Genomic DNA, 27,910 nt, shown 5'->3' with positions numbered 1-27,910 from the left:
GTGTCTAGGCTTCAATGAATTCGAACACAAACACTCACCTCTTCTTTAAGGTTAAGTAAATAACAGCTGTAAATTCCTGCAGTTCCATTAGCCTTAAAAGACAGCAAATAACAGATGGATGGGACAGCTCCCCAGCTGATACAGCTGCCTTGAAGTCAATGGAGCCACTCTGATTTACATCAGTTGGGGGTCTGGCCTTGGGACTCAGAAGGACAAAGACTTTTAACTCAACTCTTAATTGATGGTTTGTTCTAAGCTGAGGAATGCGCAGGGGCCTAGACACCTTTCAGCTACTGGACTGGTTACATGACCATGGGCAAGTCAGTAGGTCAAGTTTTCGAAACTGGGGGCTTGATTCTGATCTCACTTACAACAATGTAGGTCTGGTGTAAACTCCACTGAAGCCAATAGGGTCACACTGCTATACGCCTGGTGAAAGCTACTGGAGAATCTGGCCCTTGGCATCTAAGGTTAGGCACTGGATTACAGTCTTAGTCTCCTTGTCCAGCCAGTCCCAGTATCCTCTCCTGACCACTCATAGTGCTGTGACTTTATTAATAATAACCTGTGACCGTATAGATCATCGGTGCAATCACTGCTATATATTTGCAGCAAATATTGTACAAAGGTTGTTGTGTAAGGTGTCTATGGAAAAGTTATGATTTGCTAATTATGATTATGCTATCTGTGTGTGTATCATTTTTGTAGTTGAAGTTATGAATATTGGCTATGTACTTGTATATCAATGTGTTTTGATTCTGAAGTAACCCTTAGTGAAGCATTTGGTCGCTTCTTGAGAAAGGAATTTGCAAGTTAAGAGCCCAATCAAGAAACACTTAACTGACAAAAGACCTTGGAAGACTCCAATCCACATAAGAAGTCTTCCTGGGGACGTTCAAGGTAGCATGTGAGCAATGGCTGCCACCTGTAAAGAACTGCGTCATGCATGGACATGTGGCTTGCCCAGGTGACTCCAGGCTCCATCTTGCTGCTGTGGTCTTTTACAGGGCAGAGGATATAAAAGGCCCTGGAAACCCCTCCATTTTGTCTTCAGTCCTGCTTCTTGCCTCCGGAGGGACTGTGCTACAAACTGATGTTCTGAACAAAGGACTGAATGACTCATCTCAGCAGTGGGTGTTCTCCAGAGACTTGATTTGAACCTGCAGTTTATTCCATCACTGCTACAAGCCTGAACCAAGACCTTTGCCATGACTGTATGTCATTGATTCCATTTAACCATTTCTAGCTCTCATCTGTATCTTTTTCCTTTTATGAATAAACCTTTAGATTTTAGATTCTAAAGGATTGGCAACAGCATGATTTGTGGGTAGGATCTGATTTGTATATTGACCTGGGTCTGGGGCTTGGACCTTTGGAATCGAGAAAACCTTTTTTATTTATGGGGTATTGGTTTTCATAACCATTTGTCCCCATAACGAGTGGCACTGGTGGTGATACTGGAAAACTGGAGTGTCCAAGGGAATTGCTTCTGTGACTTATGGTTAGCCAGTGGGGTAAAACCAAAGTCTTCTCTGTTTGGCTGGTTTGGTTTGCCTTGGTGTTCAAAGGAACTCCAGCCTTGGGCTGTAACTGCCCTGCTTTAAGCAATTTGCCCCGAATGGGCACTGTTAGTTGGCCCACCAGAACCAGCATCGTTACAAGTCCATGTTTCTCTTCCCCCTCCTCTTGGTTCCTTGTTCCAAACTGCTCTCCTCTCCCTAGGATCTGAGTCTTGTTCCCCGATTCTAAGCAGGGAGGTCACTCCCCCACAGAGCCTGCAACCAGCGGGCAGACACCGGCACGGTGAATGTCAGCCCGAACAGTTTAAGTAAAGCAACTGAAAGTGGTCTGATAATGGGAAGTGTTGGATAGCACCACCTATGACTGAGGTTATCAGCCCCCCCAGTATTATATATATACATGTCTGTATGTGTGTGTGTATAAATACATACAAAGGTTTCTGTCTATCTATATATGTAAAAAGAACTTCCCCTGCTGGTTTAACAGGGTAAGAATGTACTGATCTTCAGACCATGCTGCAAAGTCCGTCTGTTTACTTGTGTGTTGTGGGGAGGGGCTCAGCACTGGACTGGTATCAGTTTACCTCTGGCCACTGAGCATTTCTCCTCATCCCTGTGTGATCGCTGATAGGTCGCTCTAAATTTACAGTTTCCATCTGGGCGGTTTAGCTCTGTAACAGGATATCTCAGGGCCAGTCCAGCTCTGGCTCTTCACTCCAGCTTCCACCACAGAGGGATAGGTGTGTGTGTGTGTGTAGATTGTGAAGTCTGTGTATATGCAAGAGAGACAGAGGCTGACAGCACCATGACATCTGGGCTGGACAGCATGGGGCCCTCCTGGGCCCGGCCGCATGTGGACATCTATCAGATTTTTTACCTGGCTGCTGTGTTTTGCCTGATTTATGTGCTGCTGAAAGTGATCCAGTTGTGTCAGAGGAGACAGCAACTGCTTAAAGCCCTCGATTGTTTCCCAGGCCCACCAAGGCACTGGCTGTATGGCCATGCCCATGAGGTACAGTCTACTTATGATACTACTTGATAATGTATTAGGGAGTGTGTCGGAGTGTGTGTTACAAATGAATGAAGTCTTGGTAATCTCAGCACACTTCCCTGCTGTCCTGTACTTGCAGAGAATTGGGGAGATGTCATTGGTTTTGTGTGTGAATGGTAAAGGACACCGTCACCATTGGAGAGGGGGCTGCATTCTTCAGTGCCCAACCTTCAATACCTAGGGCTCAATTTCTTCAGAGGTGCTGAGCACCCTCAACTCCAATTCAACCAGGCTCAAGGTACCTTACTTGGGCACCCAAAAATGGAGGTACCCCCAAAATAGAGGCCACTTTTGAAAACTTGGGCCAAAATATTGCAAGGCTGTGCTGTAACAAGGATCAGTGCCAATTCTCACAGACACATCAGCAGCTGCCAGTGGCTTCCTGAGGGGTCTTACATCAGAGGGGAGCTATCCCAGCTGGAATTTTACCTAACGGGTTTTGGAATTCATACCCCTCTCTATTTTACTGTTCATACTGATCTCGCTATATTTAATGCTTTGAATATTTTGTACCCGTGAGTGTGAATGTGTGTGTGTGTGTGTGTGGACTGGACTTGGTAACACTCGTATTTGCCATCCTAAGCACCAGGAGGCTGCCTTAGACTCTACAGATGTGAATAGGATTGTGAGGTGTCCAGTTTTTGACCAGAACAACTGGTTGACAGGGGACCTTGGTAGCTCCTGGAAGCATTGCTGACCGGGCCGTTAAAAGTCTGGTCGGTGGCGCCGTGGGGCTAAGGCAGGCTCCCTGCCTGCTGTGGGTCCGTGTGGCTCCTGGAAGCAGCAGCATGTCCCTCCCTCTGGCTCCTATGCATAGGGGCAGCCAGGGGGCTCCATGCACTGCCTCCCCAAGCACCAGCTGTGCAGCTCCCATTGGCCAGGAACTGCAGCCAATAGAGCTGTGGGGGTGGTGCTTGCAGATGAGGCAGTGCACAGAGCTACCTGGCCATGCCTCCATGTAGGAGCTGGAGGGGGGACACGCAGCTGCTTCCGGGAGCTGCATGAGGTAAGCACTGCCTGGAGCCTGCCCCCCTCACCACCTCCCATGCCCCAACCTCCTGCCCCAGTCCTGATCCCCCTCCCACCCTCCAAATCCCTCAACCCCAGCCCAGAGCACCCTCCTGCACGCCAAATCCCTCATCCCCAGCCCCATACCAGAGCCTGCACCCCCAGCTGGAGCCCTCACCCCCCCCGTACCCCAACCCCCTGCTCCAGCCCAGAGCTCCCTCCCACACCATGAACCCCCAATTTCTGGCCCCAATCTGGAACCTGCAACCCCAGCCCAGAGCCCATACTCCTCCACACCCCAGCCCCCTGCCTCAGCCAGAGGCCCCTCCCATACTCCGAACCCCTCAGCTCCACCCCCCAGCCCAGAGCCCCCTCCTTCACCCCAAACCTCTCATCCCCAGCCCTACCCCCAGAGCCTGCACCCCCAGCCAGAGCCCTCCCCCACCCCATCCCAACCCACTGCCTCAGCCCGGAGTCCCCTCCCACACCCTGAACTCCTCACTTCTGGCCCCACCCCAGAGCCTGCACCCTCAGCCAGAGCCCTCCCCCACCCCATCCCAACCCACTGCCCCAGCCCGGAGTCCCCTCCCACACCCTGAACTCCTCACTTCTTGCCCCATCCCAGAGCCCGCACCCCCAGCCAGAGCCCTCCCCCACCCCATCCCAACCCACTGCCTCAGCCTGGAGTCCCCTCCCACACCCTGAACTCCTCACTTCTGGCCCCACCCCCAAGGGCCCGCACCCCCAGCCAGAGCCCTCAACCCCTCCCGCAGCCCAGCCCACTGCCTCAGCCCAGTGAAAGTGAGGAAGCAAATGAGGGTGGGGGAGAGCAAGTGATTGGAGGGAGCATGGAGTGAGCAGGGGGTGGGGCCTTGAAGAAGGGGCTGGGCCTCAGAGGAGGGGCGGGGCAGGGGCGGAGCAAGGGTGTTTGGTTTTGTGCGAGTTGAAAGTTGGCAACCCTAGATGTGAATCATACTAATTAATACTTGGTATTTATTGTTTCTCTTATAGTGGCACCCACAGACCTCTCTTTAGTTCAGGGTTCCATTGTGCTAGGCACTGCCAAGAGTTTACAATCTAAGTAGATGAGACAGGCAAACAGTAGGAGAAAGAAAATCATATTATCCCCCTTTGAGATACAGAGGTCCAGACTGGAATGATCTTTCCTATGTAGGCTAATAACTTTGGCACAAGTACAGCAACTGAAATCAATGGGACTATTTGGTGGGCTGGGGAAAGGTGCTACTCAGACTATCACAAACTGACCCAGGGGAGTTAACTGATTTGTCCAAGGTCACAAAGGGAGTCAGTAGCAGAACTGTGAATTGAACCTAAACCTGCGTCCTAGTTCAGTCCCTAAGCTCTTCAGGGCAGGGATTGCCTTTTTTTCTGGGTTTGTACAGCTCCCAGCACAATGCGGCCCCAGTCCTGATATATTTGGGTGCTACCATAATATAAACCTTTATTAATACTTAACCACGAGACCATCCCTTCCTGTACCTTTATTTTCTCCATAAACAGTATTTTTTTTTCTTTGTAAAAAATCATTACAGCTTCAAGATCAAGAACTCAACAAGATCATGTCTTGGGTAGAGAAATACCCAGGTGCTCACTCTGTATGGTTTGGAGGTTTCTTAGGATTCCTGAATATCTACCACCCCGAATACGCCAAGGCCGTATATAGCAGAGGAGGTGAGAACATGCAACTTTATTTCTGAGTTATACGGAAAAATCGTTTTAGGATTACCGTTGCTAACTGCTCATGCCACCAAAGTCCAGTTTTAGTGGAGCACTGATATCTTTAAATCTGGAGCCTTGTTATAGAACTATTTGCTCCTACCTACTAACATCCATCGCCCCAGACACACCCCAACTTGCATCCTTATAGAAAATTCCTCTCCTGTTTGGTGGGTTTACACTCTGTACATATTTGGACACCATTCTGCCCTGGCAGGCTGGTGCTTAGCTAAGTCACACATATTCAGCTGTTTTGATCTTTCTTTGTGACTTAGCTAAGCACCAGAAATAAAGAAGTGAAGCAGCGAGACCTGCTTTCCATGTGTAACACACTGGGCAGTTAGTGTTGACGGACGGTCCCCCTCTGGGTCTGATGCACAGAGGATGCAAGTACAGACACTGCTAAGGAGGCAGGCTCTTCAGCTTTTGCTTTAGCGGCTCATTCATTTCACTCTGGCATTTCCCAGTTCAGTCTCTGGTATGTCAGCCAAGGTGGCGACCATCACACAGGCAATCTGCTGACAGACGTTTTGTGTTCGTAGAAGAGTATGCAAATAATTGCACAGGGTAAAATTCACTCCCATACAGAGGGTTTGCACCTAGGCTATGCACAACTTAACTTCCATTTTAGCCTGTTTGGAGGGCCTCATAACCCTTGGCTGGCCCTCCGCACATGAATTAATTTTGTTGTTCTGAGTTCACTTTGGTTTTTAATTGAATCTTGCATAAGCTGAAGAGCCTGACTTGTGGTTTTGTGGTTTACACTGTTCACATATTTGGAGACCATTCAGCCCCTGCAGGCTGTTGCTTAGCTAAGTAACATGTATCCAGCTGTTCTGAGCTTCCTTAATGACCCCCATACATCATTTCTGTTGCTCTTCTCTGAACTCCCGCCCAGTTTCTGAATAGTTTTCTGACAACAAAGGGACCCAGCTGGACACGGTCGCCTCAGTTCAGCCTTGGATTGACTAGGCACAGGGTTTGGATTACCCTTTTCTCCTCTGGAGGTTGTCCCTCTAGCCAATGGCTCTGAGGCGCAGCACGGTGGAAGCTTGCATGGCACATTGAGTTAATTTGTGTGAACATATTGGCCTCTAGCGGCTGGCTGCTGTGAGGATATGACTCTCCTTCATCACAGCCAAAGAAGGTGCTTCTTTAATTCAAGTGGTGTTGGTGCTGAAGGTCTCAGGGGTGAACATTTGCGCTGTTTGTGTGTCGGCAGCCGTAGGTTTATTGGACCTGTGCACTCACTACCCGATCATACCTGCTCGGTGACTCTAAAGAGGACGGTCAACCCAGAGCCTTTCACGCACCTTGAGCTGATGGACTTCACTTCTGAAGGAAGGCGAGAGGCAGAAGAGAGTACTCTCAAGTGTGGCTGCCAGGTGTTCCCGGCCTTCTGAGCTCTGCGATAAAATCACCTGTCATCCCTCCCTATCACATGTGGACTTTGCTCCAAGATTAGGGAAAGCACATCTGTCCCAATCCGACCTCAAGTTCAATGACCTTTCCTTATACATCGATCTAAATGCAGGGCTTGTTTCTGCTCCCATTCCCCCGCCCGTCTTGTCGGATTGCTCGCCTCCTCCCCAGCCCAGCCAGCAGCGCTGGGAGAGACTGGCTGAGATTCTGGGCCGCCCTCTCAGGGACAAGGGAGGCAAAGTGGGCTTGAACTGCCATTTCTGCCCTCCTGACTATGGGCTGCTCCGGCAACCAAGACTGCCTCTGGTATAAATTCTGCAGTCATCCCCAGGACTTCCTATGGCTGGTGGTGCAAGCCACAATGGGTGTGTTGGTGCCAGCTTCAGCCCCCGCCCCAGGGCACACCCCATGCACGGGGGCTTGCGGGAGAGGGACAGGGATAATGCCCAGTGGATTCCCTTCGTAGAGGTAATACACCCCCACCTCTGTGCAGGCTGTTATCAGAGTATGTAGGCTATTCGAGCAGCACTGAGAATCCTGACCACTGTATCTGTCTATGGCACAACCTCCTGTTGGGGCATGGCAGATCTACAATACCACCACCCACTGGAGCTTAAAAGCCACAATCTAGCCCTTAATGGGTTCCATGTAAATGCTTTACTTTTCCCTACTGAAATATAGGATGTCAGGGGAGGGCGAGAACTTACCACCCTGCATGACCCCTTGATTCAACTGACTTGGCTTGCGTTAGAAGGCAAAGTTGTCTCCATTAAAACACACATCTCTGGTGCATTTTTCAGATCCTAAGGCTGGTGACTTCTATGATTTCTTTGTCCCATGGACTGGTATGTATACTTTTTGGCTCTCACATTACATTACATAACTCGTTTCTGTAGGGACTGTTGGGATAACTGGGTGTGCAAATTTACCCTACTTGTGAGCCCAACTGTGAAAAGTGAGTATCACAACAACCTATAACAATAAATGTTGATGGAGAGAGACTGAACTAGTCCACACAAAAAGGCCTCTGGATATAACTCAAGGGCTGTGTTCAGAGGGCTGTGGTAAACAAGAGAAGTGGGGGACTAGACATCAAAGGACCAAAATCGTTGTGTCAGAGACTAGGCCTAACTGGTGAATGAAATAATGAAGGGCTGGGCTCTTCTGCCCCTCATTCCCTTCTGAAGTCCTTAAAAAGAAAGAGACATTTTGGGGAAAAAGCCACCCAGTGTGATGATGGCTGATGGAAAGAAGGAGAAAGGGTGAGCTTAACCATCATGACTGCCACCCCCTCTTTCTCCTGCCTCTCCAGTGTGGCACCCTTGTGTCAGAAGGGGTCGTAGTGCAATGAAGTTTGAAAACCTGGGGATTAGATGAACACAGGGGTCCCTTCTAGCCTTAGAATCTATGAATCTATGGCTTAGTCGGCCAATCATGGGTACTTTGAAACACTGCTGTGAGCTTATGACCAAAAAGGCAGCTAACAGCAATGTCCAATGTTATACCAATAAAATAAAAACCAGCAGGATCTTATTAAAGGGGATAAGACAAAATGTCACATTTATTGTGAATACAAACAGAATCATAGTAGGCAGTCAGTTATAGCTATAACATTTCATTCAGTTTCACATTCATTCACACGTTCATTCATACACACACACACACACACAGGTTCTGCAAATTTGTTATAGTTACCAGCCTAGAGGTTGCTCATGCCAAGTTACTGGCCAGGTAACTTGGGCATGAGGATGGAGCCGAGTCTTTGTCAGATGCACATCCGATGCTCCTGGAGGGTGGTTACAGAACCAGACTCAAAGTTCTCAGTTTCTAGAGTCCATTTTTATAGGAATTTCTTCCTATGCCAGTCTATGGGAATTGCTTCATCATGCTGTTGCTGAATCAGTCAGAAGATGGCACATTCCTGATGGCTCCATGCTGCCAGATGTTATCTTGTTCTTCGGTTCTCCCATTCTTGAGGCTGTTGGGTGGATGCCAGTCTGCCCTCCGGGGGTCATCTGGTTGTCTCCACTCTGCCCATTCTTTGGCCGATCGATACTGAACTCCTAGGCTGGCACCTCCCTGATCATTCATTTATTATCTACACCAAGCATCCATCCACATACATCCTTTATCTCTATTTTAATCACAATTGTTAACAAAGCGAGATAAATACAACAAAAGGATGGGGAGTCTCTGTGTGCTGTCTCTGTTGTTACAAAGTATCGCTTTGAGTCTCTCTCTGTCTTAGGATCTACTAACACAATTAGCAGCTTGCAAGTTTCACACAGAGAGGGAGAGAAACAGTAACAAAAAACAAAACAAAACAAGACCTCTTAATTAGCAATGCCCTGGAATTTAAACTATGGGGAATCAAACTTACTTGTGATTTTAATACAGAACTTCTTTAATATGATTCAACACTGAAACAGCCCAAAGCTAGTACGTGTTTGCCTCTCCGAGAGGCACAGCTTACAATCATCAGCTAGTGTTTTTCCAGCACTGAGGTTGCAAGTAAAAGTCAACACCAGAGACAGAAGCTGCAATGTCTATCTTTGCTGTTCTTTTCCTTCGCCTTTGGGGTTTGTCTTGTTTTGTCTCTTAGGAAATGGGATCGGACTTTAACAACTACAACAATGACAGCTCCAGGCCATTTCAACTAACTTCTCTCTCCCCCCTAAGGACAGTTATTACCGTCTTTGGTACCACGTAACAGACTGTCTCACAAGGGTGTTTTTCCTTCTTAAAAGCCTCTCTCCAGCTAAAGGGAAAGGGAACAAGGGACGTGGTTACAATGAAAGCCTTACTTGAGACTTTACATTTCAAATGCTTAAACTGTTTTTTCTTCTTTTCCAGCATCATTAATAAGGGTTTAAAAGGGTTTGTAATGGTGTGTTTGCCCTGGTACTAAGCAGGCTGAGGTTTCTGCACACCAAAGCCTGAACCTTGTTTGAAACTGGTTAACGTTGGACAGTGACTGGGTTATGTTAACACGCTTGGTTCTTGGGCCCATTTATTCTATCTAAATTAATACAAGAGGAAGAGATCTTATGGGGTGAAACTCACCCCACCTGCTCAAAGACCCAGTACTGAAGATTCATCCATCCCCTCCCCTGCAGATGAGTCTGTGTGGGTGGGGAGAGCAGGAAGCAGCTGCTTCAGGACCTGGTGAGGGCCAGAGAAGGGATGGGATGAAAGCATCAGGAGGACAGAGTGAGGGAGCAAGCTGCCCCTTCCTAACCTCCCAGGGATCCCATAGGAACCATGAAATTTTGCTGCTTTCCACCACCCCACTATGGTCCACCCTAGTTTGTATCTCATTGACTGAGAAGTCCTGGTGTACGGCAACGACCAAAAGGCTGGGAATCAGGAGCTCTAATCCTGCCTCCCTGTGGCTGTTAAAGGCCAGTGCAAGTTAAAGCAGTGAGCACAAGGGCTCTCTGTGTAAGGCCCCCAGCTTCAGGCCAAAGCAAAAGGGAACCTTCAGCCATCCTTGCACACCATGTCCCTGACGTATGCTCTGTACATTACAGCCATGCCAAAAATGGCCGGGGACTCCTGCCACCTCCTCCATGAGAAATGGGAGCACAAAGGTGGCCCAGGATAGGATGTGGCTTTGTAGAGTGTATACACTCCCCTGTCACCACACACACAATTTAGTTGCTTAGCATTTAGATGCTTTGTGAGCGGCACTGTATACCTAGGTGAACTAAATAAAACTGGATATATGCACAAGAACAGACCCAAATAGTAGAGATGGCTGTACAAGGGTGATTGACTGATGCAATTAAAGTCCCTGTTCTTGTTGAGCTAGAATCCTAAAAGCTCATAGGGAGATAGAACATAGGACTGGAAAGGACTGCTTGGGTCATCAAGTACAGTCCCCAGACACGGCAGGCAACCCCACCATATAATCCTGTTCTTAAATGTATCAAGCTACATCTTCAAACCAGTTAGGTTGTTTGTCCCCACAACTCCTATGGGGACATTGTTGCAGAACCTCACTTCTCTGATGGTTATAAACCACCTTCCAACTTCCTGCCTAAGGCCAGCTCTACACTAGGGAATTACTTCGTTATAACTACATCACCAGGGGAGTGAAAAATAAACCATTATGAATACAAAGATCCTTTTTTTGATTAACAACTGTTTTTCAAGGGCATAACACCGTCTCTTCGGGCTAGTCGACACTAGAAGTGCTACAACGGCTCATCTGCACGGAAGCAGCTATAGTGCGTCTGGTGAAGACACTCTTTGCTGATGGGACAGAGCTCTCCCATCAGCATAATAAATCCACCTCAGCGACATAGTGCTGTCCACACCAATGCTAAGGTTGGTGTAATGTACATCGCTCATGGGGTGGCTTATTCACACCCCATGTGCGACATAAATTATGCTGATGCAACCTATAGTGTAGACAAGCCCTCAGATTCCACCTTTCACAGCCCAGATTGTCTGGGTTTAATCTTGTTTTGGAGAGGCCTTTTGTTAAGCTCATATAAGCAGTCTGATTTCTTTTGTCATGAGCTGTAAGTTATGGACAGAAGTCCAAACTCTCTGCCACAATCCAGAAGGCTTAAAACTGTGTGTTTCCCTCCTCAGGGAAAGGATTAATCGTTTTACATGGACCAAAGTGGCTCCAGCACCGTAGTTTGCTGACTCCTGCATTTCATAATGATATTTTGAAAACTTATGTGTCATTGATGGCGGATTCCACCAAGGTGATGTTGGTAGGTAACCCTCTGCTCCTGTCGTCATCTTAACCTACCCATTTCCACTTTGAAAAGTAAGGCCTGTCAAGCTGCACTTTATGCTCGTTCGATACAGTGAGACAAGCTGGCGTGAGACGTTCCTCACCATTTCCATCCTAGAAATAAATCACATCTGGGTACAGATGTGGGCCAGTCTCAGGGACGGCCTTAGACTCCATCCAGCAGTGGCCTAGTAGAGTACGTTCCCAACATTGTCTTCTTACCCCTGAGTCAGTGGCGTCAAGAGGAGCAGGGGTGGGCCCCTGTTATCATTACTGCTTCATAGTGAATTGTGATTCGAATTAGAGTCGTCAGCCCATTCTATAGCCTGAGCGTAACAAAGGCCCAGATTCTCTTCTCCTCTACCCCAGTATAAATCAGTAGTAAGCTCAATGACATCAGTGGAATTACAGTGGTGTATGCAAAAGGAGAATCAGGCCTAATATGTCTTTAGTCATCGCCTCTGCTTTCAGTTCTAATCACCGCTGGCATTTTATTTTAATTAACTCACCTAAACAGCACGGTTACAAAGTGTGAAGCTAGTCCCCACTAGATGAAAGGGATCCACCTAACACATGATCTGCTAAGAAAATAAATGTAAATTCAATATGGCAACCCTCCTCCCCCTCTGGACACTGATTCACCATCTTCCAGATGTTCCTTCTGCTTCATGTGGCCAAAGGACCTGGGATTGCATAGCAATATGCTGGGCTCTACACCTATTGATAAAATTTGTATTGCCAATGTGTTTGAAATTCCAACAAGAAGTTAGTCCTATAAAAGATATTCCTCACTTACCATGTCTCTGGCCATGTCTACACTTACAAGCTTAAAGTGGCACAATTGTACTGATACAGCTATGCCGCTGTAAGATCGCTCGGGTAGCCACGTCATGCCAATAGGATAGAGCTCTTCTGTCAACTTAATAAAACCAGCTCAACAAGGCCCGTAGCTATGTCATCGGGAGAGTGTCTCCCACAGATATAGCACTGTGCACACAACTGCTTATGCTGGAAATGCTGATACCCCTCAAGGGGGTGTTTTTTCACATCACTGAGTGGCAAAAGTTTTGCAGACATAATGCTAGTGTAGACATGGCCTCTCTCAACACGAATAAAGTATTATGAATAACATATCGAATGGAATTTGTTTAATGCTGTCACTCCACAAGTTGAGTGTAAATATCCAAAACAGTTGACTCAGGATATTAAAATCAGCTACGCTGTGTCCGAGGGTTGGGTAATTGAAGAATTACCATAAAAGAGTGAGACAAAGTGGGTGAGGTAATGTCTTTGGTTGGACCAACAAGCTCTCTCACCAACACAAGTTGGTCCAATCAAAGATATTACCTCACCTTGTCTAACTCTTTCATGATAATTCCTTAACTACCCAACCTCATCCATCTTGTCTCTTTAATATCCTCGGACCGACATGGCTACAACTACACTGCATACATAGAAGAGTGAGTCATAATCAACTATTGGAACAGATTAGTGAGGAAATTTTTAATTCATCCTTGTTTGGAATCTTTAAATCAAGATTGGATGTCTTTCTAAAAGATATGCTCAAATTCAACCACAAATCCTCCATTTCTTCACTTCCACACAGTATCCTAATGCTGTACAGATTGCAAATGAATCTTGGATCCTACAGACAAAGAAATTATTCAAAGGATGATGGCTGGGATTTTAGTGATCTAGAAATTCCATTTGCTTTATGAATGCTGACCTCTCTTTTTTACATTAGGATAAATGGGAAAAGAGGGTAACAAAGGACAAGTCGCTGGATATCTTTGAGGACGTTGGCTTGATGGCTTTAGATAGCATGCTGAAATGCACCTTCAGTTATCAAAGCAACTGCCAGAACAGGTCCGTATGAGAAGAACTGTGGTTTTGCCTTTAAGGCATTGGACTCAAACTCAGGAGCTCTGAGTTTAATTTCTGGCTGTACCAGAGACTTCTTGTGTGACTTTGGGAAAGCAATTTAGACTGGGATTTTCAATAAAAGCAAGGAAAATGCACAAATTCCTGTGGCGGGTGGTGGTGGGAAAGTATGAAGTTGCACTGAGGTAGCATAAATGTCCCTCTTTAATTAACACTAGGGCTGTCGATTAATTGCAGTTAACTCATGAGATTAATTTTAAAAAAATTAATCTTGATTAATCACAGTTTTAATCACACTGTTAAACAATAGAATACCAATTGAAATGTATTAAATATTTTGGATTTTTTTGATATTTTCAGACATATTGATTTCAATTACAACACAGAATACAAAGTGTACAGTGCTCACTTTATATTATTTTTATTACAAATACTTGCACTGTAAAAATCATAAACAAAAGAAATAGTATTTTTTCAATTCACCTCATACAAGTACAATAGTGCAATCTCTTTATCGTGAAAACACAACTTACAAATGTAGATTTTTTTTGTTACATAACTGAACTCAAAAACAAAACAATGTAAAACTTTAGAGCCTACAAGTCCACTCAGTACTACTTCTTGTTCAGCCAATCGCTAAGAGAAACAAGTTTGTTTACATTTACGGGAGCTAATGCTGCCCGCTTCTTATTTACAATGTCATCTGAAAGTGAGAACAGACATTCATGTGGCACTTTAGTAGCCGGCATTGCAAGGTATTTACATGCCAGATCTGCTAAATATTCATATGCCCCTTCATGCTTTGGCCATCATTCCAGAGGACATGCTTCCATGCTGATAACACTCGTTAAAAAATAATGCATTCATTAAATTTGTGACTAAACGCCTTGGAGGAGAATTGTATGTCTCCTGCTCCATGTTTTACCCACATTCTGCCATGTATTTCATGTTATAGAAGGCTCAGATGATGACCCAGCCCATATTGTTTGTTTTAAGAACACTTTCACTGCAGATTTGACAAAACCAAAGAAGGTACCAATGTGAGATTTCTAAAGATAGCTACAGCACTCGACCCAAGATTTAAGAATCTGAAGTGCCTTCCAAAATCTGGGGTGTGGGGCAAGCTTTCAGAAGTCTTAAAAGAGCAACACTCCAATACGGAAACTACAGAACCTGAACCACCAAAAAAGAAAATCAACCTTTTGCTGGTGGCATCTGACTCAGATAATGAAAATGAACATATGTCGGTCTGCACTGCTTTGGATTGTTATTGAGCAGAACCCGTCATCATCATGGATGCATGTTTTCTGGAATGGTGGTTGAAGCATGAAGCGACGTGTGAATCTTTAGCACATCTGGCACGTAAATATCTTGCAATGTTGGCTACAACAGTGCCATGCGAATGCCTGTTCTCACTTTCAGGTGACGTTGTAAACAAGAAGAGGGCAGCATTATCTCCTGCAAATGTAAACAAACTTACTTGTCTGAGCGATTGGCTGAACAAGAAGTAGGACTGAGTGGACTTGCAGGCACTAAAATTTTACATTGTTTTATTTTTGAATGCAAGTTCTTTGTATATAATTCTACATTTGTAAGTTCAACTTTCATGATAAAGAGATTGCACTACAGTACTCATATTAGGTGAACTGAAAAATACTGTTTCTTTTGTTTTTTACAGTGCAAATACTTGTAATCAAAAATAAATATTAAGTGAGCACTGTACACTTTATATTCTGTGTTGTAATTGAAATCAGTATATTTGAAAATGTAGAAGACAACCAAAAATATTTATATAAATAGTATTCTATTATTGTTTAACAGTGCAATTAATCGCGATTAATTTTTTTAATTGCTTGACAGCCCTAATTAACACACATTAAACTCCCCATTTTTGTCTTCCCTTTAGCGAGAACACATTTCTCACAGCTATACGTCAGCTCACAGCCATGGTACAAGAGAGAACGAGGACGTTTCTGTACCACAATGACCTCATCTACTGGTTCAGTCCCCCTGGGCGTCGCTTCCGGAATGCCTGCAGAATAGTCCATGGCCATACAGGTATTTCTTTCCTCTCTTGACTCAAGACTTTCGTCTGTATGCCTGAGACATTAACCCTGTTCAAGATACTGGGTCTCTTAAGAGGGATGGCCTTCTGGGCAGGTGTAGGGGACACACTGGAGGATATTAGATTAAAAAAGGGGGGGGCTATGTGGTGGTAAGAGACCTTGAATGTTCCTCAGATTACCTGGATCCTGAAATTTATGCTTTAGGGAAATTCCACTGCCTAGGAGAACCTCAGATTCTGGTCCATTAATTGAATCATACAGTGGAATCAGAGAAGAAAGAAATCTAGACTACTAGGTCATTTAATCCAGTGGTTCTCAAACTGTGCTCATGGAGTACAAGCAATGCACAGAGACCTGCCTGGCAATCTGCAGAATGAAATATACTGAGAATCAGGCAGTGGTGGGATTGGAATGTTGCAATGGGATGGGAATATGATCTATGAGAAAATCCTTCTCTTACTAAGTGGTCCTGGAACAAAAAGGTAGGAGAATCTATGGATCTATTTCATGAGATGGTTTTGTGATTATAACAGGACTGGGAGTCAGGAGATCTGAGATATATTCTTGCATTTGCTACAGACGTCTCATGTGACCTTGAAACAAAATCACGTAATACTTCTGTGGCCTAAATTTCCTTACCCAGGAAAAGGGGGAAATACCACATAATGTACATACTTCAAAGAGTTCTGAGAATACTGAATGTAAAGAACTTGGAGATTCTCTGTTGAAAGGTGCAAAGTATTCTGTTTTCTAGTGATTTGACCGGTCCATTTTTAAATGTATCTAGAGATGCGGCTTCCACCATTTGCCTTCCAAGGTGATTGAATTACTAGTGAATCATGGTGACATTTTAACTAAATAATATGTTGATCGTTCTTTCCCTAGAGAAGGTGATAAGGGAGAGAAAGAAGTGGCTCAAGGATGAGCGAGAGCTCGAAAAGATCCAGAAGAAGAGGCGCCTGGACTTTCTGGATATTCTTTTATGTGCCAAGGTGAGTCCTGAAGAACACACATAAACAAACTGCTCTATACCATGTGCACATTTCACTAATTATCATTGGCAGATACCTGAGCATTGCTGACTGCAGTTTCCTCACCAAATACTCCCTTTTCTAATCTTATTGGCTGTTGGGTGTGGTTGGAATGTCTGGATGCAATAGGTCAAATTCAAACATGCTATAAATGGGCACAAGTCCTATTGAGTCTCATACCAGGGGTGAATTTGTTTGGATGTGTTTGTTTTTTAATAAAGTCAATCAAAATATTTTAAAACGGTTGAAATCTAAATGAAATATTTCAAGTTTGTTGAAAAAAATGTTTCATTCAATTGAACATTTCAATTCACCAAAAATTTTGAAAAAAAAATTGGTTTTGGTTCATCATGAAATCATTTTTCAAAACTTTTTTCAGAATTGCAAGAGAACTGAATAATCCGTTATTCACCCAGCTCTAGCTAAAAGGGCTTGTCTGACTCAGACCTGCACTACCTGATGTCACACCAAAATTGGTTCTTCCTGAAACCTGACCCTCTTTCTTAAATTCCACCTATGTGAATTCATTATACAGCAGTGTGGCCACAGGGTGTCTAAGTGGTTGGATTTAATTAATTCCCAGCTCCTTCAAGTGAAGTTGTAAGAACGCTGCAGTAGTAGATGTGGGATAATCTGCGCACCACATCAGGTCTTATCCTCATCTCTAATAATTAGAGATTGTCTTAAACCCTGAAGCATGAGGTTTAATTGCAAAATTTTTCTATTCCAAAATTAGGATGAAAATGGAGAAGGACTACCTGATGAAGATCTACGTGCCGAGGCCGACACTTTCATGTTTGGAGGTCATGACACCACAGCCACTGGGATCTCCTGGCTCTTATACTGCATGGCCCTGCACCCAGAGCACCAGCAGAGATGCAGGGAGGAGGTCAAGGAGATTCTGGGAGACAGAGAGACCATTCACTGGTGAGACACCTCATTTATTGCACATTGCTTCCTCTTGAAGATTGAGTCAGCTAATGCTGAGACTTAAGAATGTTCCAGACTCTGCTTTTAATCATTACACATTAACACTTGGGATGGGAGTTTGAAATTTTGTGAACATCTCAAGTTAAATTTTAGGCATGTGCAGAGTCTGAGAATATAAATCTGGAGTAACTCTTCAGACTTCAGTGGAGTTACTCCAGACTTACACTGGTGCTACTGAGAACAGAATTTGGCTCTAAGAAATAAAGTGCCAGACCCTCAATCAACCCCACTGAAGACACTTAGTGACCCAGGGCATTCCTGCTGATATACATTAACTGGGCATCTGGCTTAACATGCCTATTCTGTCTCATCTCAGACACCTTAGATGTTTATTGATGAACTGCACCTTAAGGTTTGGTCGTAGGCCTGTCATCCCCTACTCATGATAATTGTTGGTTTGGGGCATTAACTGCCATAGGTTTTACAACTGACAAACAACTACAAATGAAATGCACTAAGTAAGTGCCAAGAATTATCAATGAGATGAAAGCAGTCTATGGCAGAGTTAGTGCCCAAGTCATCAATGAAAATAAATAGGGAAGCACAGGTCTGTCACAGTTTTCTAAAGTTTACAGCTGGCAGAAATTTGGGATTTCCAGTATGAGAAATTTTGGCACTTTGAATTTTGACTGTGTTCCGAATCAGAACAAAACCAAATTGTTCAAAATTTCTTGTGAACTGGAAATCCCCCAAACCATTGTTTTGAAAACACTGACATATAGTCGGGGACCCAAGGGCTTCCAGTACCCTGGGTCAGCTGGCTTCCTGGGCTGCTGGGAGTCTGGAGTCCCTGGGATCCCTGGCCCTGTGGCAGTCTGCATGGAAAGGCTTTCCCACAACATCCAAGAAAATAAGAACATAAGAACAGCCCTACTGGGTTAGACCAAGGGTCCATCTAGCCCAGTATCCTGTCTTCTGACAGTGGCCAATGCCAGGTGCCCCAAAGGGAATGAACAGAACAGGTAATCATCAAGTGATCCATCCCCAGTCACTCATTCCCAGCTTCTGGCAAACAGAGGCTAGGGACACCATTCCTGCCCATCCTGGCTAATAGCCATTGATGGACGTAGCCTCCATGAATTTAACTAGTTCTTTTTTGAACGCTGTTATGGTCTTGGCCTTCACAACATCCTCTGGCAAAGAGTTCCACAGGTTGACTGTGCATTGTGTGAAGAAATACTTCCTTTTGTTTGTTTTAAAACTGTTGCATATTAATTTCCTTTGGTGACCCCTACTTCTTGTATTATGAGAAGTAGTAAACAACACTTCCATATCTACTTTCTCTACACCTGTCATGATTTCATAGATCTCAATCATATCTCCCCTTAGTCTTCTCTTTTCCACGCTGAAAAGTCCCAGTCTTATTAATCTCTCCTCATACGGAAACCATTCCATACCCCTAATCATTTTTGTTGCCCTTTTCTGAACATTTTCCAATTCCAATATATCTTTTTTGAGATGGGGCGACCACATCTGCATGCAGTATTCAAGCTGTGGGTGTACCATGGATTTATATAGAGGCAACATGATATTTTCTGTCCTATTATCTATCCCTTTCTTAATTATTCCCAGCATTCTGTTCCCTTTTCTGACTGCCACTGCACGTTGTTTTCAGAGAACTATCCACAATGACTCCAAGATCTCTTTCTTGAGTGGTAACAGCTAATTTAGACCCCATCATTTTATATGGATAGTTGGGATTATGTTTTCCAATGTGCATTACTTGGCATTTATCAACATTAAATTTCATCTGCCATTTTGTTGCCCAGTCACCCAGTTTTGAGAGACCCTTTTGTAGCTCTTAGCAGTCTGCCTGAGTCTTACCTATCTTTAGTAATTTTGTATCATCTTCAAATTTCGCCACCTCACTGTTTACCCCTTTTTCCAGATCATTTATGAATATGTTGAATAGGACTGGTCCCAGTACAGACCCCTGGGGGACACCACTATTTACCTCTCTCCATTCTGAAAACTGACCATTTATACCTACCCTTTGTTTCCTATCTTTTAACCAATCCATGAGAGTATCTTCCCTCTTATCCCATGGCAGCTTACTTTGCATAAGAGCCTTTGGTGAGGGACTTTAGCAAAGGCTTTCTGAAAATCTAAGTACATTATATCCACTATATGGTCACTATTACCAAGCGGTCCAGCTATATTCACCTCTTGGACAAGATCCTGTGCTCCACTTAGGACTAAATCAAGAATTGCCTCTCCACCGGTGGGTTCCAGGACCAGTTGCTCCCTAGTGCTATATTCTTATTATTAGAGTATGGAATTTCTATCCATAGAGATTCTATGGTACAGTTTGATTCATTAACGATTTTTACTTCATTTGATTCTAAGCTAAGAATCTGAGAGCCCTATCCGGGTCTCCCAAGGCTTCCAGACTCCTAGCTCCCCAACAGAGAGCCTAGAAGTCCTGGTATGGCAGGGCTGCTCCAGAGCTGCAGACTACAAAAGCTTGAGTTCCCTAGCCCCAGGGCAGTCTCCAAGGGCAGTCCCACCTGGCAGGGACCCCTGTAGTTTTCCAACATAACTGCCTGAGATTCAGCAAATGGTCTTTGAACTCAAATCACAATTGTGAAAAATTGTAGGTTTGATGAACTGGCATTTTCCAGTTAAACTCGGTTTCATCAGAAATTTTCCCACCAGCTCTACGAAGGATGCATTTTATCAAAAAACATCTAAGATGTCCAATAACGTTAGAGGGACAAGGTGACCATATTTTAAAAATTAACATAAAAGTTGGACTCTTTTGTGGTGACGTTTTTTGGAATTGTGAAATACTCATCGAAATTACATATTTTTTTAATATGTGTACTGATCTCACCTATTTCTAACTTCTAACTCCACAGCCACATGGACATATGTCTCAGAGTGGAGGACTTTCCCTCCCAGTAACTTAGTGCCCTGAATGAGTTTCTTGTGTAACCTTGAAGGAACGTTGTTAAACATGCACTTTGAGCAAAAGAACAGCTTTGATTGTACCTGCGGTTTTTAACTTTTCCTTTCACTGTAAACAGCATTCATTACATTGAATGTTTGTTCCACTGGACTGGGGCTTCTGGTAGAAACAGAACAAATGGTGCCTGATGTAGCAATAAGTCTTGGACAAAGCATTGTAAGTTATTAAAAGTGTCTGATATGGATGAAATGAAAACAGAGGACATTGTGGGTGTCCCAAACGGAGTTCCTGAGACAAGAGAACGGGAGCTGGCTGAAATATGCAAATAATTTTTCATGGAAAATTTAAGAACATTACTTTCAAAATTTCCCATATTTTGTTTTGATTTTTGAAGACAAAACAAAAACAAATCTTGAAGAAATGTCCGTAAAAGATTTTTGTTTTCACGAGCTAAAACCCAAGCATGTGTACCAAAACCTGAAAAAAAAATTTGAACATTTTTCCGTTTTTAGTTTCTGCTTTTGAAAAACCAGAAAATTTCAACAACAAAAAAATAGATTTTCATCAACACTTTTTGGTTTGGTCAACCCATACAAAATTTTCCTCAAACACTTTCATTTTGATCAAAAAGGCATTTTGCATTAAAAATATTGTAATGAAATAATATTGAGCTGCTGTATCCATGGTATCAGATAAGTAACTGATCCTGTTTTTGGAAATCGGGTACTCAGTTACAGCCTGAGAACCCCACTGAAGTTGGTAGCGTTGGTCCAGCTGAACACACTGCTGGTGAGAGCAGAATTTAGGCCTTACTGCTCTTTGGATATGGAAAAACATAACAGCATTTCCCAGTTTTAGTCAGCACTCAAGAGCCTTCCGTTTGAAGAGGACAAGAGGGAACTTCTTTTAGACTGTAGATTGCCTTGAGGGTTTGCAATCTTAAAAGATTCACCGAGAGAAACAAGAGGTTGTGCAGGCAGCCTTGTACTTCTGCATTGGGGAGGAGGTTCCCACGTTCAGACATATCTTTGGTTTCTTTTCAGGAATGACCTTAGTAACATGCCCTACACCACCATGTGCATTAAAGAGAGCCTCCGCCTTTACCCTCCGGTACCTCAAGTGTATCGACAACTCAACCAACCAGTCACATTTTTCGACGGAAGGACTTTGCCAGAAGGTCTGATTCTATCCCTTTCTCTGTGTTCTTTATAAGTTTAAGGGGTGCAACTTTATATATAGTAGCTAATGGGCATTGTATGTGCATATATCAGCTAATTATGGACCCAAGTGATGGCATTTGGATCAGGATTAAGAACCCATTTCTAAAGTTACGGGGGTTTTGATTCCAGAGTTTTAGTTTACTCCGGTTAGGAAGGTAAGCAGAGAAATAAGAGTCAGAATCTTGGTTTAGTTTCTGAACCCTGCAACGTTGGCGGTGGTCAAGGGAGGTGTCTGATCCAAGTTCTGATTTGGACCTTTGTACAGAGAAGAGCAAGCCATGAAATTCGGATCAGGCTAAAGGTTCTGATTCCAGCCACTTCCGTGCCCCTGACTCGGAGTACTTCTATACTACAGCCAGTGGTGTGACTTGCACCTCATGTAGACATCCCTGTGCTAGCTGTAACCTGGCCAGCTTGCTAAAATTAGCAGTGAGGGTGCTGCAGTGCAGGGTGTACAAGTGAGTACGTACCCGTGGCATCAGCCTCTGCTGAAGATCGCACTGCCATGTCCTCTCTACTATTTTAAAAAAAAGAACAGGAGTACTTGTGGCACCTCAGAGACTAGCAGGTGCCACAAATACTCCTTTTCTTTTTGCGAATACAGACTAACACGGCTGCTACTCTGAAACCTACTATTTTTAGTGAGCTAGCTAGATTAAAGCTGGCCTGGGTATGTCAACACAGGCCACAAATCACACTCCCATCTGCAGTGGAGTTGCACCGTCAAAGTCAGGGAGTTTGGACCTGAGATTTTTATTCATACCCAACTCCACTATCAGCAGGAGAAGGTTCCCAAAGTGGGCACCAATGTCTAAAATGGATTAGGACAAATATTCTGCAATCACACAAAACAGAGACAGTCTAATAGTGTCAGCTGAACCAAAAATCCAGGAAGCTTTTCCTTGCATTCATATCCATCTTAGTCATTAATTAATCACCAGCCAGGTGTCTCAGCCATATTTCACATATCCCTCTGACCACAGCAATCTACTGCAAGGAAACAATGGCACTTTGATCATAAAGTGACTGGGGAAAAAGAGAAGTCATGGACTGGGAAGGACATTAATTCCAGAGGATGTGGGGAATGATCTGGTCCATTCATAGGAGGAGGATGAGTTTGCTTTGCCAGCTGACAAAATCTATGTATTCCATCGAGAGGCGTAAGAAGTGGGGTGTGGCTCTCCGATCAGAGGGAACTAACTGCAGAGACATGGCGGGACACATTTGGAACAGCTGGGCCTAGGGGAAATGCGTAGTTTTATGTCACGTCATTGCTATGGGAGTTACCATTAAGCCAAACCCATAAAGAGGGTGAGCTTAACCTGGGACAGTATGCGTGGACTTTATCCAGAACTGTCTAGGAATAGCAGCTGTGAAAGAGCAGGGGGTTGTACTAGATGACCTCCTGAGGTCTCTTCCAACTCTAATCTTCTATGATTCTCTGATTGTGACCATGTTATCTCTTAACCCTCTCTTCAATAAACTAAGTAGATTGAACTTAGTAAATCTCTCACTATAAGGCATGTTTTTCAAACCTCAAGTCATTCTTGTAGCTGTCTTCTGTGTTTCCATTTATCTTTTTATTATATTATATTATATTCCATTTATACAGCAACCTGTAAGTCGCTCAGACAAGGCGGTGCTGAGCGTGACTTACATGCTAGAGAGATGAATAAATAGATGTTCGCATACCAGTAAAAATAAAGCAGCAACCCCATATACTTTGGGTGGATGGACTGGACGTACTTGGCGGGGCTTGACAAAATTCACTCCAGGGACTTAAAGAGTCGATGCAATCTTGGAACCATTAGCAATTATATCTGAGAACTCATGGAGGATGGGTGAGGTCCCAGAGGACTGGAGAAGGCTAAGCATAGCACCTATCTTTAAAAAAGGAAACAACAGACCAGAGTAGTTTCAATACTTGGAAAGATTCTGGAACAAATTATTAAACTATGATGCCAAACCAGCTTAATTTCTTTCTTTGACAAGGTTATTGGCCAAGTGGACAGAGTGGATCCAGCAGATTTGATATATCTTGATTTTAGTAGGCTTTTAACCCAGTCCCACATGACATTCTCACAAACAAGTGTGGTCTAGATTAAACTATTACATGATGGGTGCACAACTGATTGAAAGACGGTTCTCAAAGAGTAGTTATTTATGGCTCACTGTCCAACTGGGAGGACGTATTTCATGGGGTCCTACAGGGGTCTATACCAGGTCCCCTACTATTCAATGTTTCATTAACAACTTGGATACTGGAGGGGAGAGTACGCATAAAATTTGCAGCTGACACAAAGGCAGAGGGGTTGCAAGCACTTGGAGGACAGGAGTAGAATTTTAAAGGATTTTGATAAATTGGAGAATTGGTCTGAAATCAACAAGATGAAATTCAATGCAGACAAGTACTGTGCTTAGGAAGGAAAAATCAACTACACATTGGGGAATAACTCGCTAGGCCAGGGGTTATCACAACAATTTTTATGGTTGCCTCAGAGTGCGTCCACCAACTCTTGCTGGTAGCCGCTCTGATGATTTTTCTTAAGATACTTAATTAACTGTAGGAAAAACAAATAAATCTGCCATATGATGGGATTACAAAGAACCAGTCAGCCTATCAATAATGGCTAACTGCTGAGCGTCAGTAATTGTGTGGTGGGGCAGGAATACAAAAAATATAAATGGAAAGAAAATATTTTAGCAGGTGATTTTCTTCTCATGAGATCTTTTCTCTCATTCTTACCAGGTAGCTTAGTGTCTCTACACATTTACGCTCTTCACAGAAATCCCACAGTATGGAAAGATCCAGAGGTATGTTACTTTGCTTCTTGTGATATTTAGTTTCCTTTTGCCTGGGCACAATGGAAGGAACTTGCTACACCATCCCTCCTTACCCTCCATTGGGGTAGCGTGACTATATACCACCAGCATCTTGGGCCAGGCCTTAAAAGTGCAGTCTGGCCTTCTATATATGCGGAAGTTCTTTATTGGATTGTTTGTTTCGGATGTAGGCTTAGGGCTAGTTTCTTCTCTCAGTCAGACCAATGTAAAACCAGAATACATTTATGCACCCCAATGGAACTATTCAGGATTTACACCAATGCAACTGAGATCAGAATCTCTTGCCCTTTATCTGCACTGCTAATGAAGATGGGATCCAGACTTCTATTCATTTAGAAAGGTGTAATTGCTCTGAATCTTTTAAATCCCATTATCCCCATTAGGTTACTCAATGAAGGTTCTCCTTAGCAACATGAGGCCTCATTCTCCATCATACAGCTTTGTACATCAGGCAGTCATTTTTATCCCAGTCAGGTAGTTTTGGCACATTGCACGTATGATTGAATATATAAGAGGCAAGCATGGGTCGGCACTGTGTCCGTGGTAAAAATTTTGAGGTCCATGGGCACGGACCTCAAAATTTTTACTAGGAGGCACACCTCCCCGCCCCCCAGAGGCAGCCCCCCCGCCCCCTGCAAACGGCTTCCCCGCGTCCCTCTGAGCTAGGGAGTGTCTGTCTCGGCCGCTCTGCAGCATGCTGCCTCCGGAGCTGAGCTTCGTTCCGCCCCCCGTAGTGCTGACCCAGATCCCAGCCCATTGGCTGCCCTCCACTGCACAGCCCCCCTCAGCCTAGCTCCCCAGCAAGAGCAGGAATGAGGGACAACAGAGATGAGCCCCTCCTCCAAGAATTTGTTCCACCCTGGCCCCTGCTCACAACAGATCCCTGCCCACAACTGAGGCCTGCCCTTGGAGGGGATGCCCTGGTCAGGAGGCAGAGGAGATGCCCACCCACCCCGGGATAACCCCTGCCCAGAGGGGGGTGCCCTAGTTACAGTGAAGGGAAGGGAAACCCTGCTCCACTGAGAGACCCCCCCGACCTCCGCTTCCCACATCCTGTGACATGTCTCCAAACAGGGGAGAGGGACCCCTTGGTCTCAGACACGGGGTAAATGGTGTACCCTGGTCAGTGGGAGGTGCTCATCCTCCTCCTGCTCACACACAAACACATCCTCCCATAAGACATACTATTTAAACAAGAACAATAAAAAAGTAAAAACAACGAGGAGTCCTTGTGGCACCTTAGAGACTAACACATTTATTTGGGCATAAGCTTTCGTGGGCTAGAACCCACTTCATCCGATGCATGGAGTGGAAAATACAGGAGCAGATATAAATACATGAAAAGATGGGAGTTGCCTCACCAAGTGTGAGGTCAGTCTAACAAGACAATTCAATTAACAGTAAAATTCAATTAACAGTGTAAAATATTGACTGCGGTGGTGAGGTACATTCAAAAACATTAAAGTGAGTTGAATTTATTATTATTAATAATAATAATTATTATTATTATTAACTAGCTAGCTACGTTACTGCTTTTTTTCAGGGTGGAAAATTGTGCATTATTTTACAGATTGAAAAATGACTGAATGACATAACCCCCCACCAATGTCCGTCACTAAATCCGGTAATTTTGTCAAGTGTCCATCGTGCAACATGGTGGTACCTACCCCTAGACGCAAGTCAGTGCAGAATAGGGCCCAATTGTACCCTCAGTTACAGAGGAGATGGGGGATAATCTAAATAGCTGAGGGAAGAAATGGGACCCTTGCTGTGTGAACACAGTTGCCAAACTCAGCAGTAGCTTTGTAATTAAAGGTCTTTAGAGTACAAGTGATCTTTTCTTCCAGGTGTTTGACCCCCTGAGATTTTCACAAGACAACTTGTCTGATCAGCATCCCTTCGCCTTCATGCCCTTTGCTGCTGGACCAAGGTGAAGTATTAATTAATTACTTGTGTGAAAACTACAAACAGAAAACCGAAAACTACAATGAGGGGAGAGAAAATTACCTCGTGTACCTCTAATCGTTCTCAGAAGTGATCATGATGATAGATTGTCCTTTAGTGCTTGATCCCAAGTCCATTGACTATACATTTATTATTTTTATTACAGTAGTACCTAGAGGCACTAACCAATATTACAATATTACATTGTGCTAGGACCTGTACATACGCGTAGTAAAAAGAAAAGGAGGACTTGTGGCACCGTGGAGACTAACCAATTTATTTGAGCATAAGCTTTCGTGAGCTACAGCTCACTTCAAATAAGTTGGTTAGTCTCTAAGGTGCCACAAGTACTCCTTTTCTTTTTGCGAATACAGACTAACACGGCTGTTACTCTGAATACACATAGTAAGAGACAGGGTAACCACTGAGGAGAGTGTGTTAGACGTTCCCCTCTCTGCCCAATCTGCAGAAGCTACTAGTCTCTTACAATCCCACTTAGAGAGCCCAGGTATTTATCTCAAGATGTATCAGCTCATGCTTTTAGCTCTGGAGGTCCCTGAGTCAATTCCCGATGTGTCAGTCAAGGTGGTAGCCATCACAGTAGACCCTGCCTGGAAGAGTTTAAATCAAAATAGTCAAAGGGTTGGAGGGGAAGCTGGGGTACAGAACAGAGACGTGACTTGCCCAGGGTCACACGGCAAGTCAGCTGCAGAGTCAGTAATGGAACCCAAGTCCCCTTCACTCCCTGTGCACTATAGCAACTTCCTCTCTTTACACTCTGGTGGGTTTGGGTCAGACCATTAATAACTTAGCCCATAAATCTCCCTTACAGCCTGAGTGTTTTTCCTTCTCTTCTCAGGAACTGCATCGGGCAGCAGTTTGCCATGACTGAGTTGAAAGTGGCTGTTGCCCTAACCCTCCTCCGCTTCGAACTCGCACCTGACCTGACTACACCTCCTAATGAAGTAACTCAGCTTATCCTGCGCTCCATGACTGGAATACACTTGCAGTTAAAGAAACTTTCCTAATATCTTTGATATTTCATGCTGAAACTATCTTTGATACTTTTTTCAGCAAAGCTTGCAAGTCACAAGACTTTCCTAGTAGATTAGCTCATCTTAAATCTGAGGAACAGTAAGTTACCATACTAGTGTGCGGGTGGGGTAGAGACATTCTTTAAGGGTGAGGCTGGGTGGAGACTCAGCCACTGTAAAGTGACATAGCTTCATTGACTTGGAGCTATGCCGATATACACCAGGTGAGAATTTGGTCTATGATGTTTATAGATATGCCATAGACAGTGACACGAACAAAACTACAACAGGAAATCACTGGTTTTGAAATCCAGTAGAGGGAGGGCATAATTATATTCTGTATAGAGAAACTTTTCTCTCTTTTGTCTTTTCCAGTGCCCTTTGTCTATTCCTTCCGACCCACCTTACAAAGCAATGAGGATCTTAATGTTATGTCTGCCAGTGTAGAGAGGGGGGAGTATTTTCCTCTTTGCACTAGGAGGTGAGCTTCCCATTAATCTTTGG

At 44.3% G+C, this 27,910-nt stretch overlaps 1 protein-coding gene across 1 annotated transcript; it reads left to right on the top strand.

Moving 5' to 3' along the window:
- The first annotated feature begins 2,227 nt into the window (after window positions 1-2,227).
- LOC102937418 (cytochrome P450 4B1) lies at window positions 2,228-27,910 on the top strand. The gene is made up of 12 exons (XM_037907793.2): window positions 2,228-2,532; window positions 5,133-5,271; window positions 7,539-7,583; window positions 11,338-11,465; window positions 13,233-13,354; window positions 15,276-15,427; window positions 16,321-16,427; window positions 17,203-17,393; window positions 21,408-21,541; window positions 24,334-24,398; window positions 26,276-26,358; window positions 27,232-27,910. The coding sequence occupies exons 1-12, from the start codon at window positions 2,326-2,328 to the stop codon at window positions 27,398-27,400; spliced, it is 1,542 nt and encodes a 513-aa protein (XP_037763721.1). The 5' UTR covers window positions 2,228-2,325; the 3' UTR covers window positions 27,401-27,910.

This window comes from Chelonia mydas, chromosome 8 (genome assembly GCF_015237465.2).
Source record: "Chelonia mydas isolate rCheMyd1 chromosome 8, rCheMyd1.pri.v2, whole genome shotgun sequence".
Lineage (NCBI taxonomy): Eukaryota > Metazoa > Chordata > Testudines > Cheloniidae > Chelonia > Chelonia mydas.
The sequence above is the reverse complement of the archived record's forward strand: the minus strand, read 5'-3'. Positions and strand labels throughout refer to the sequence as shown.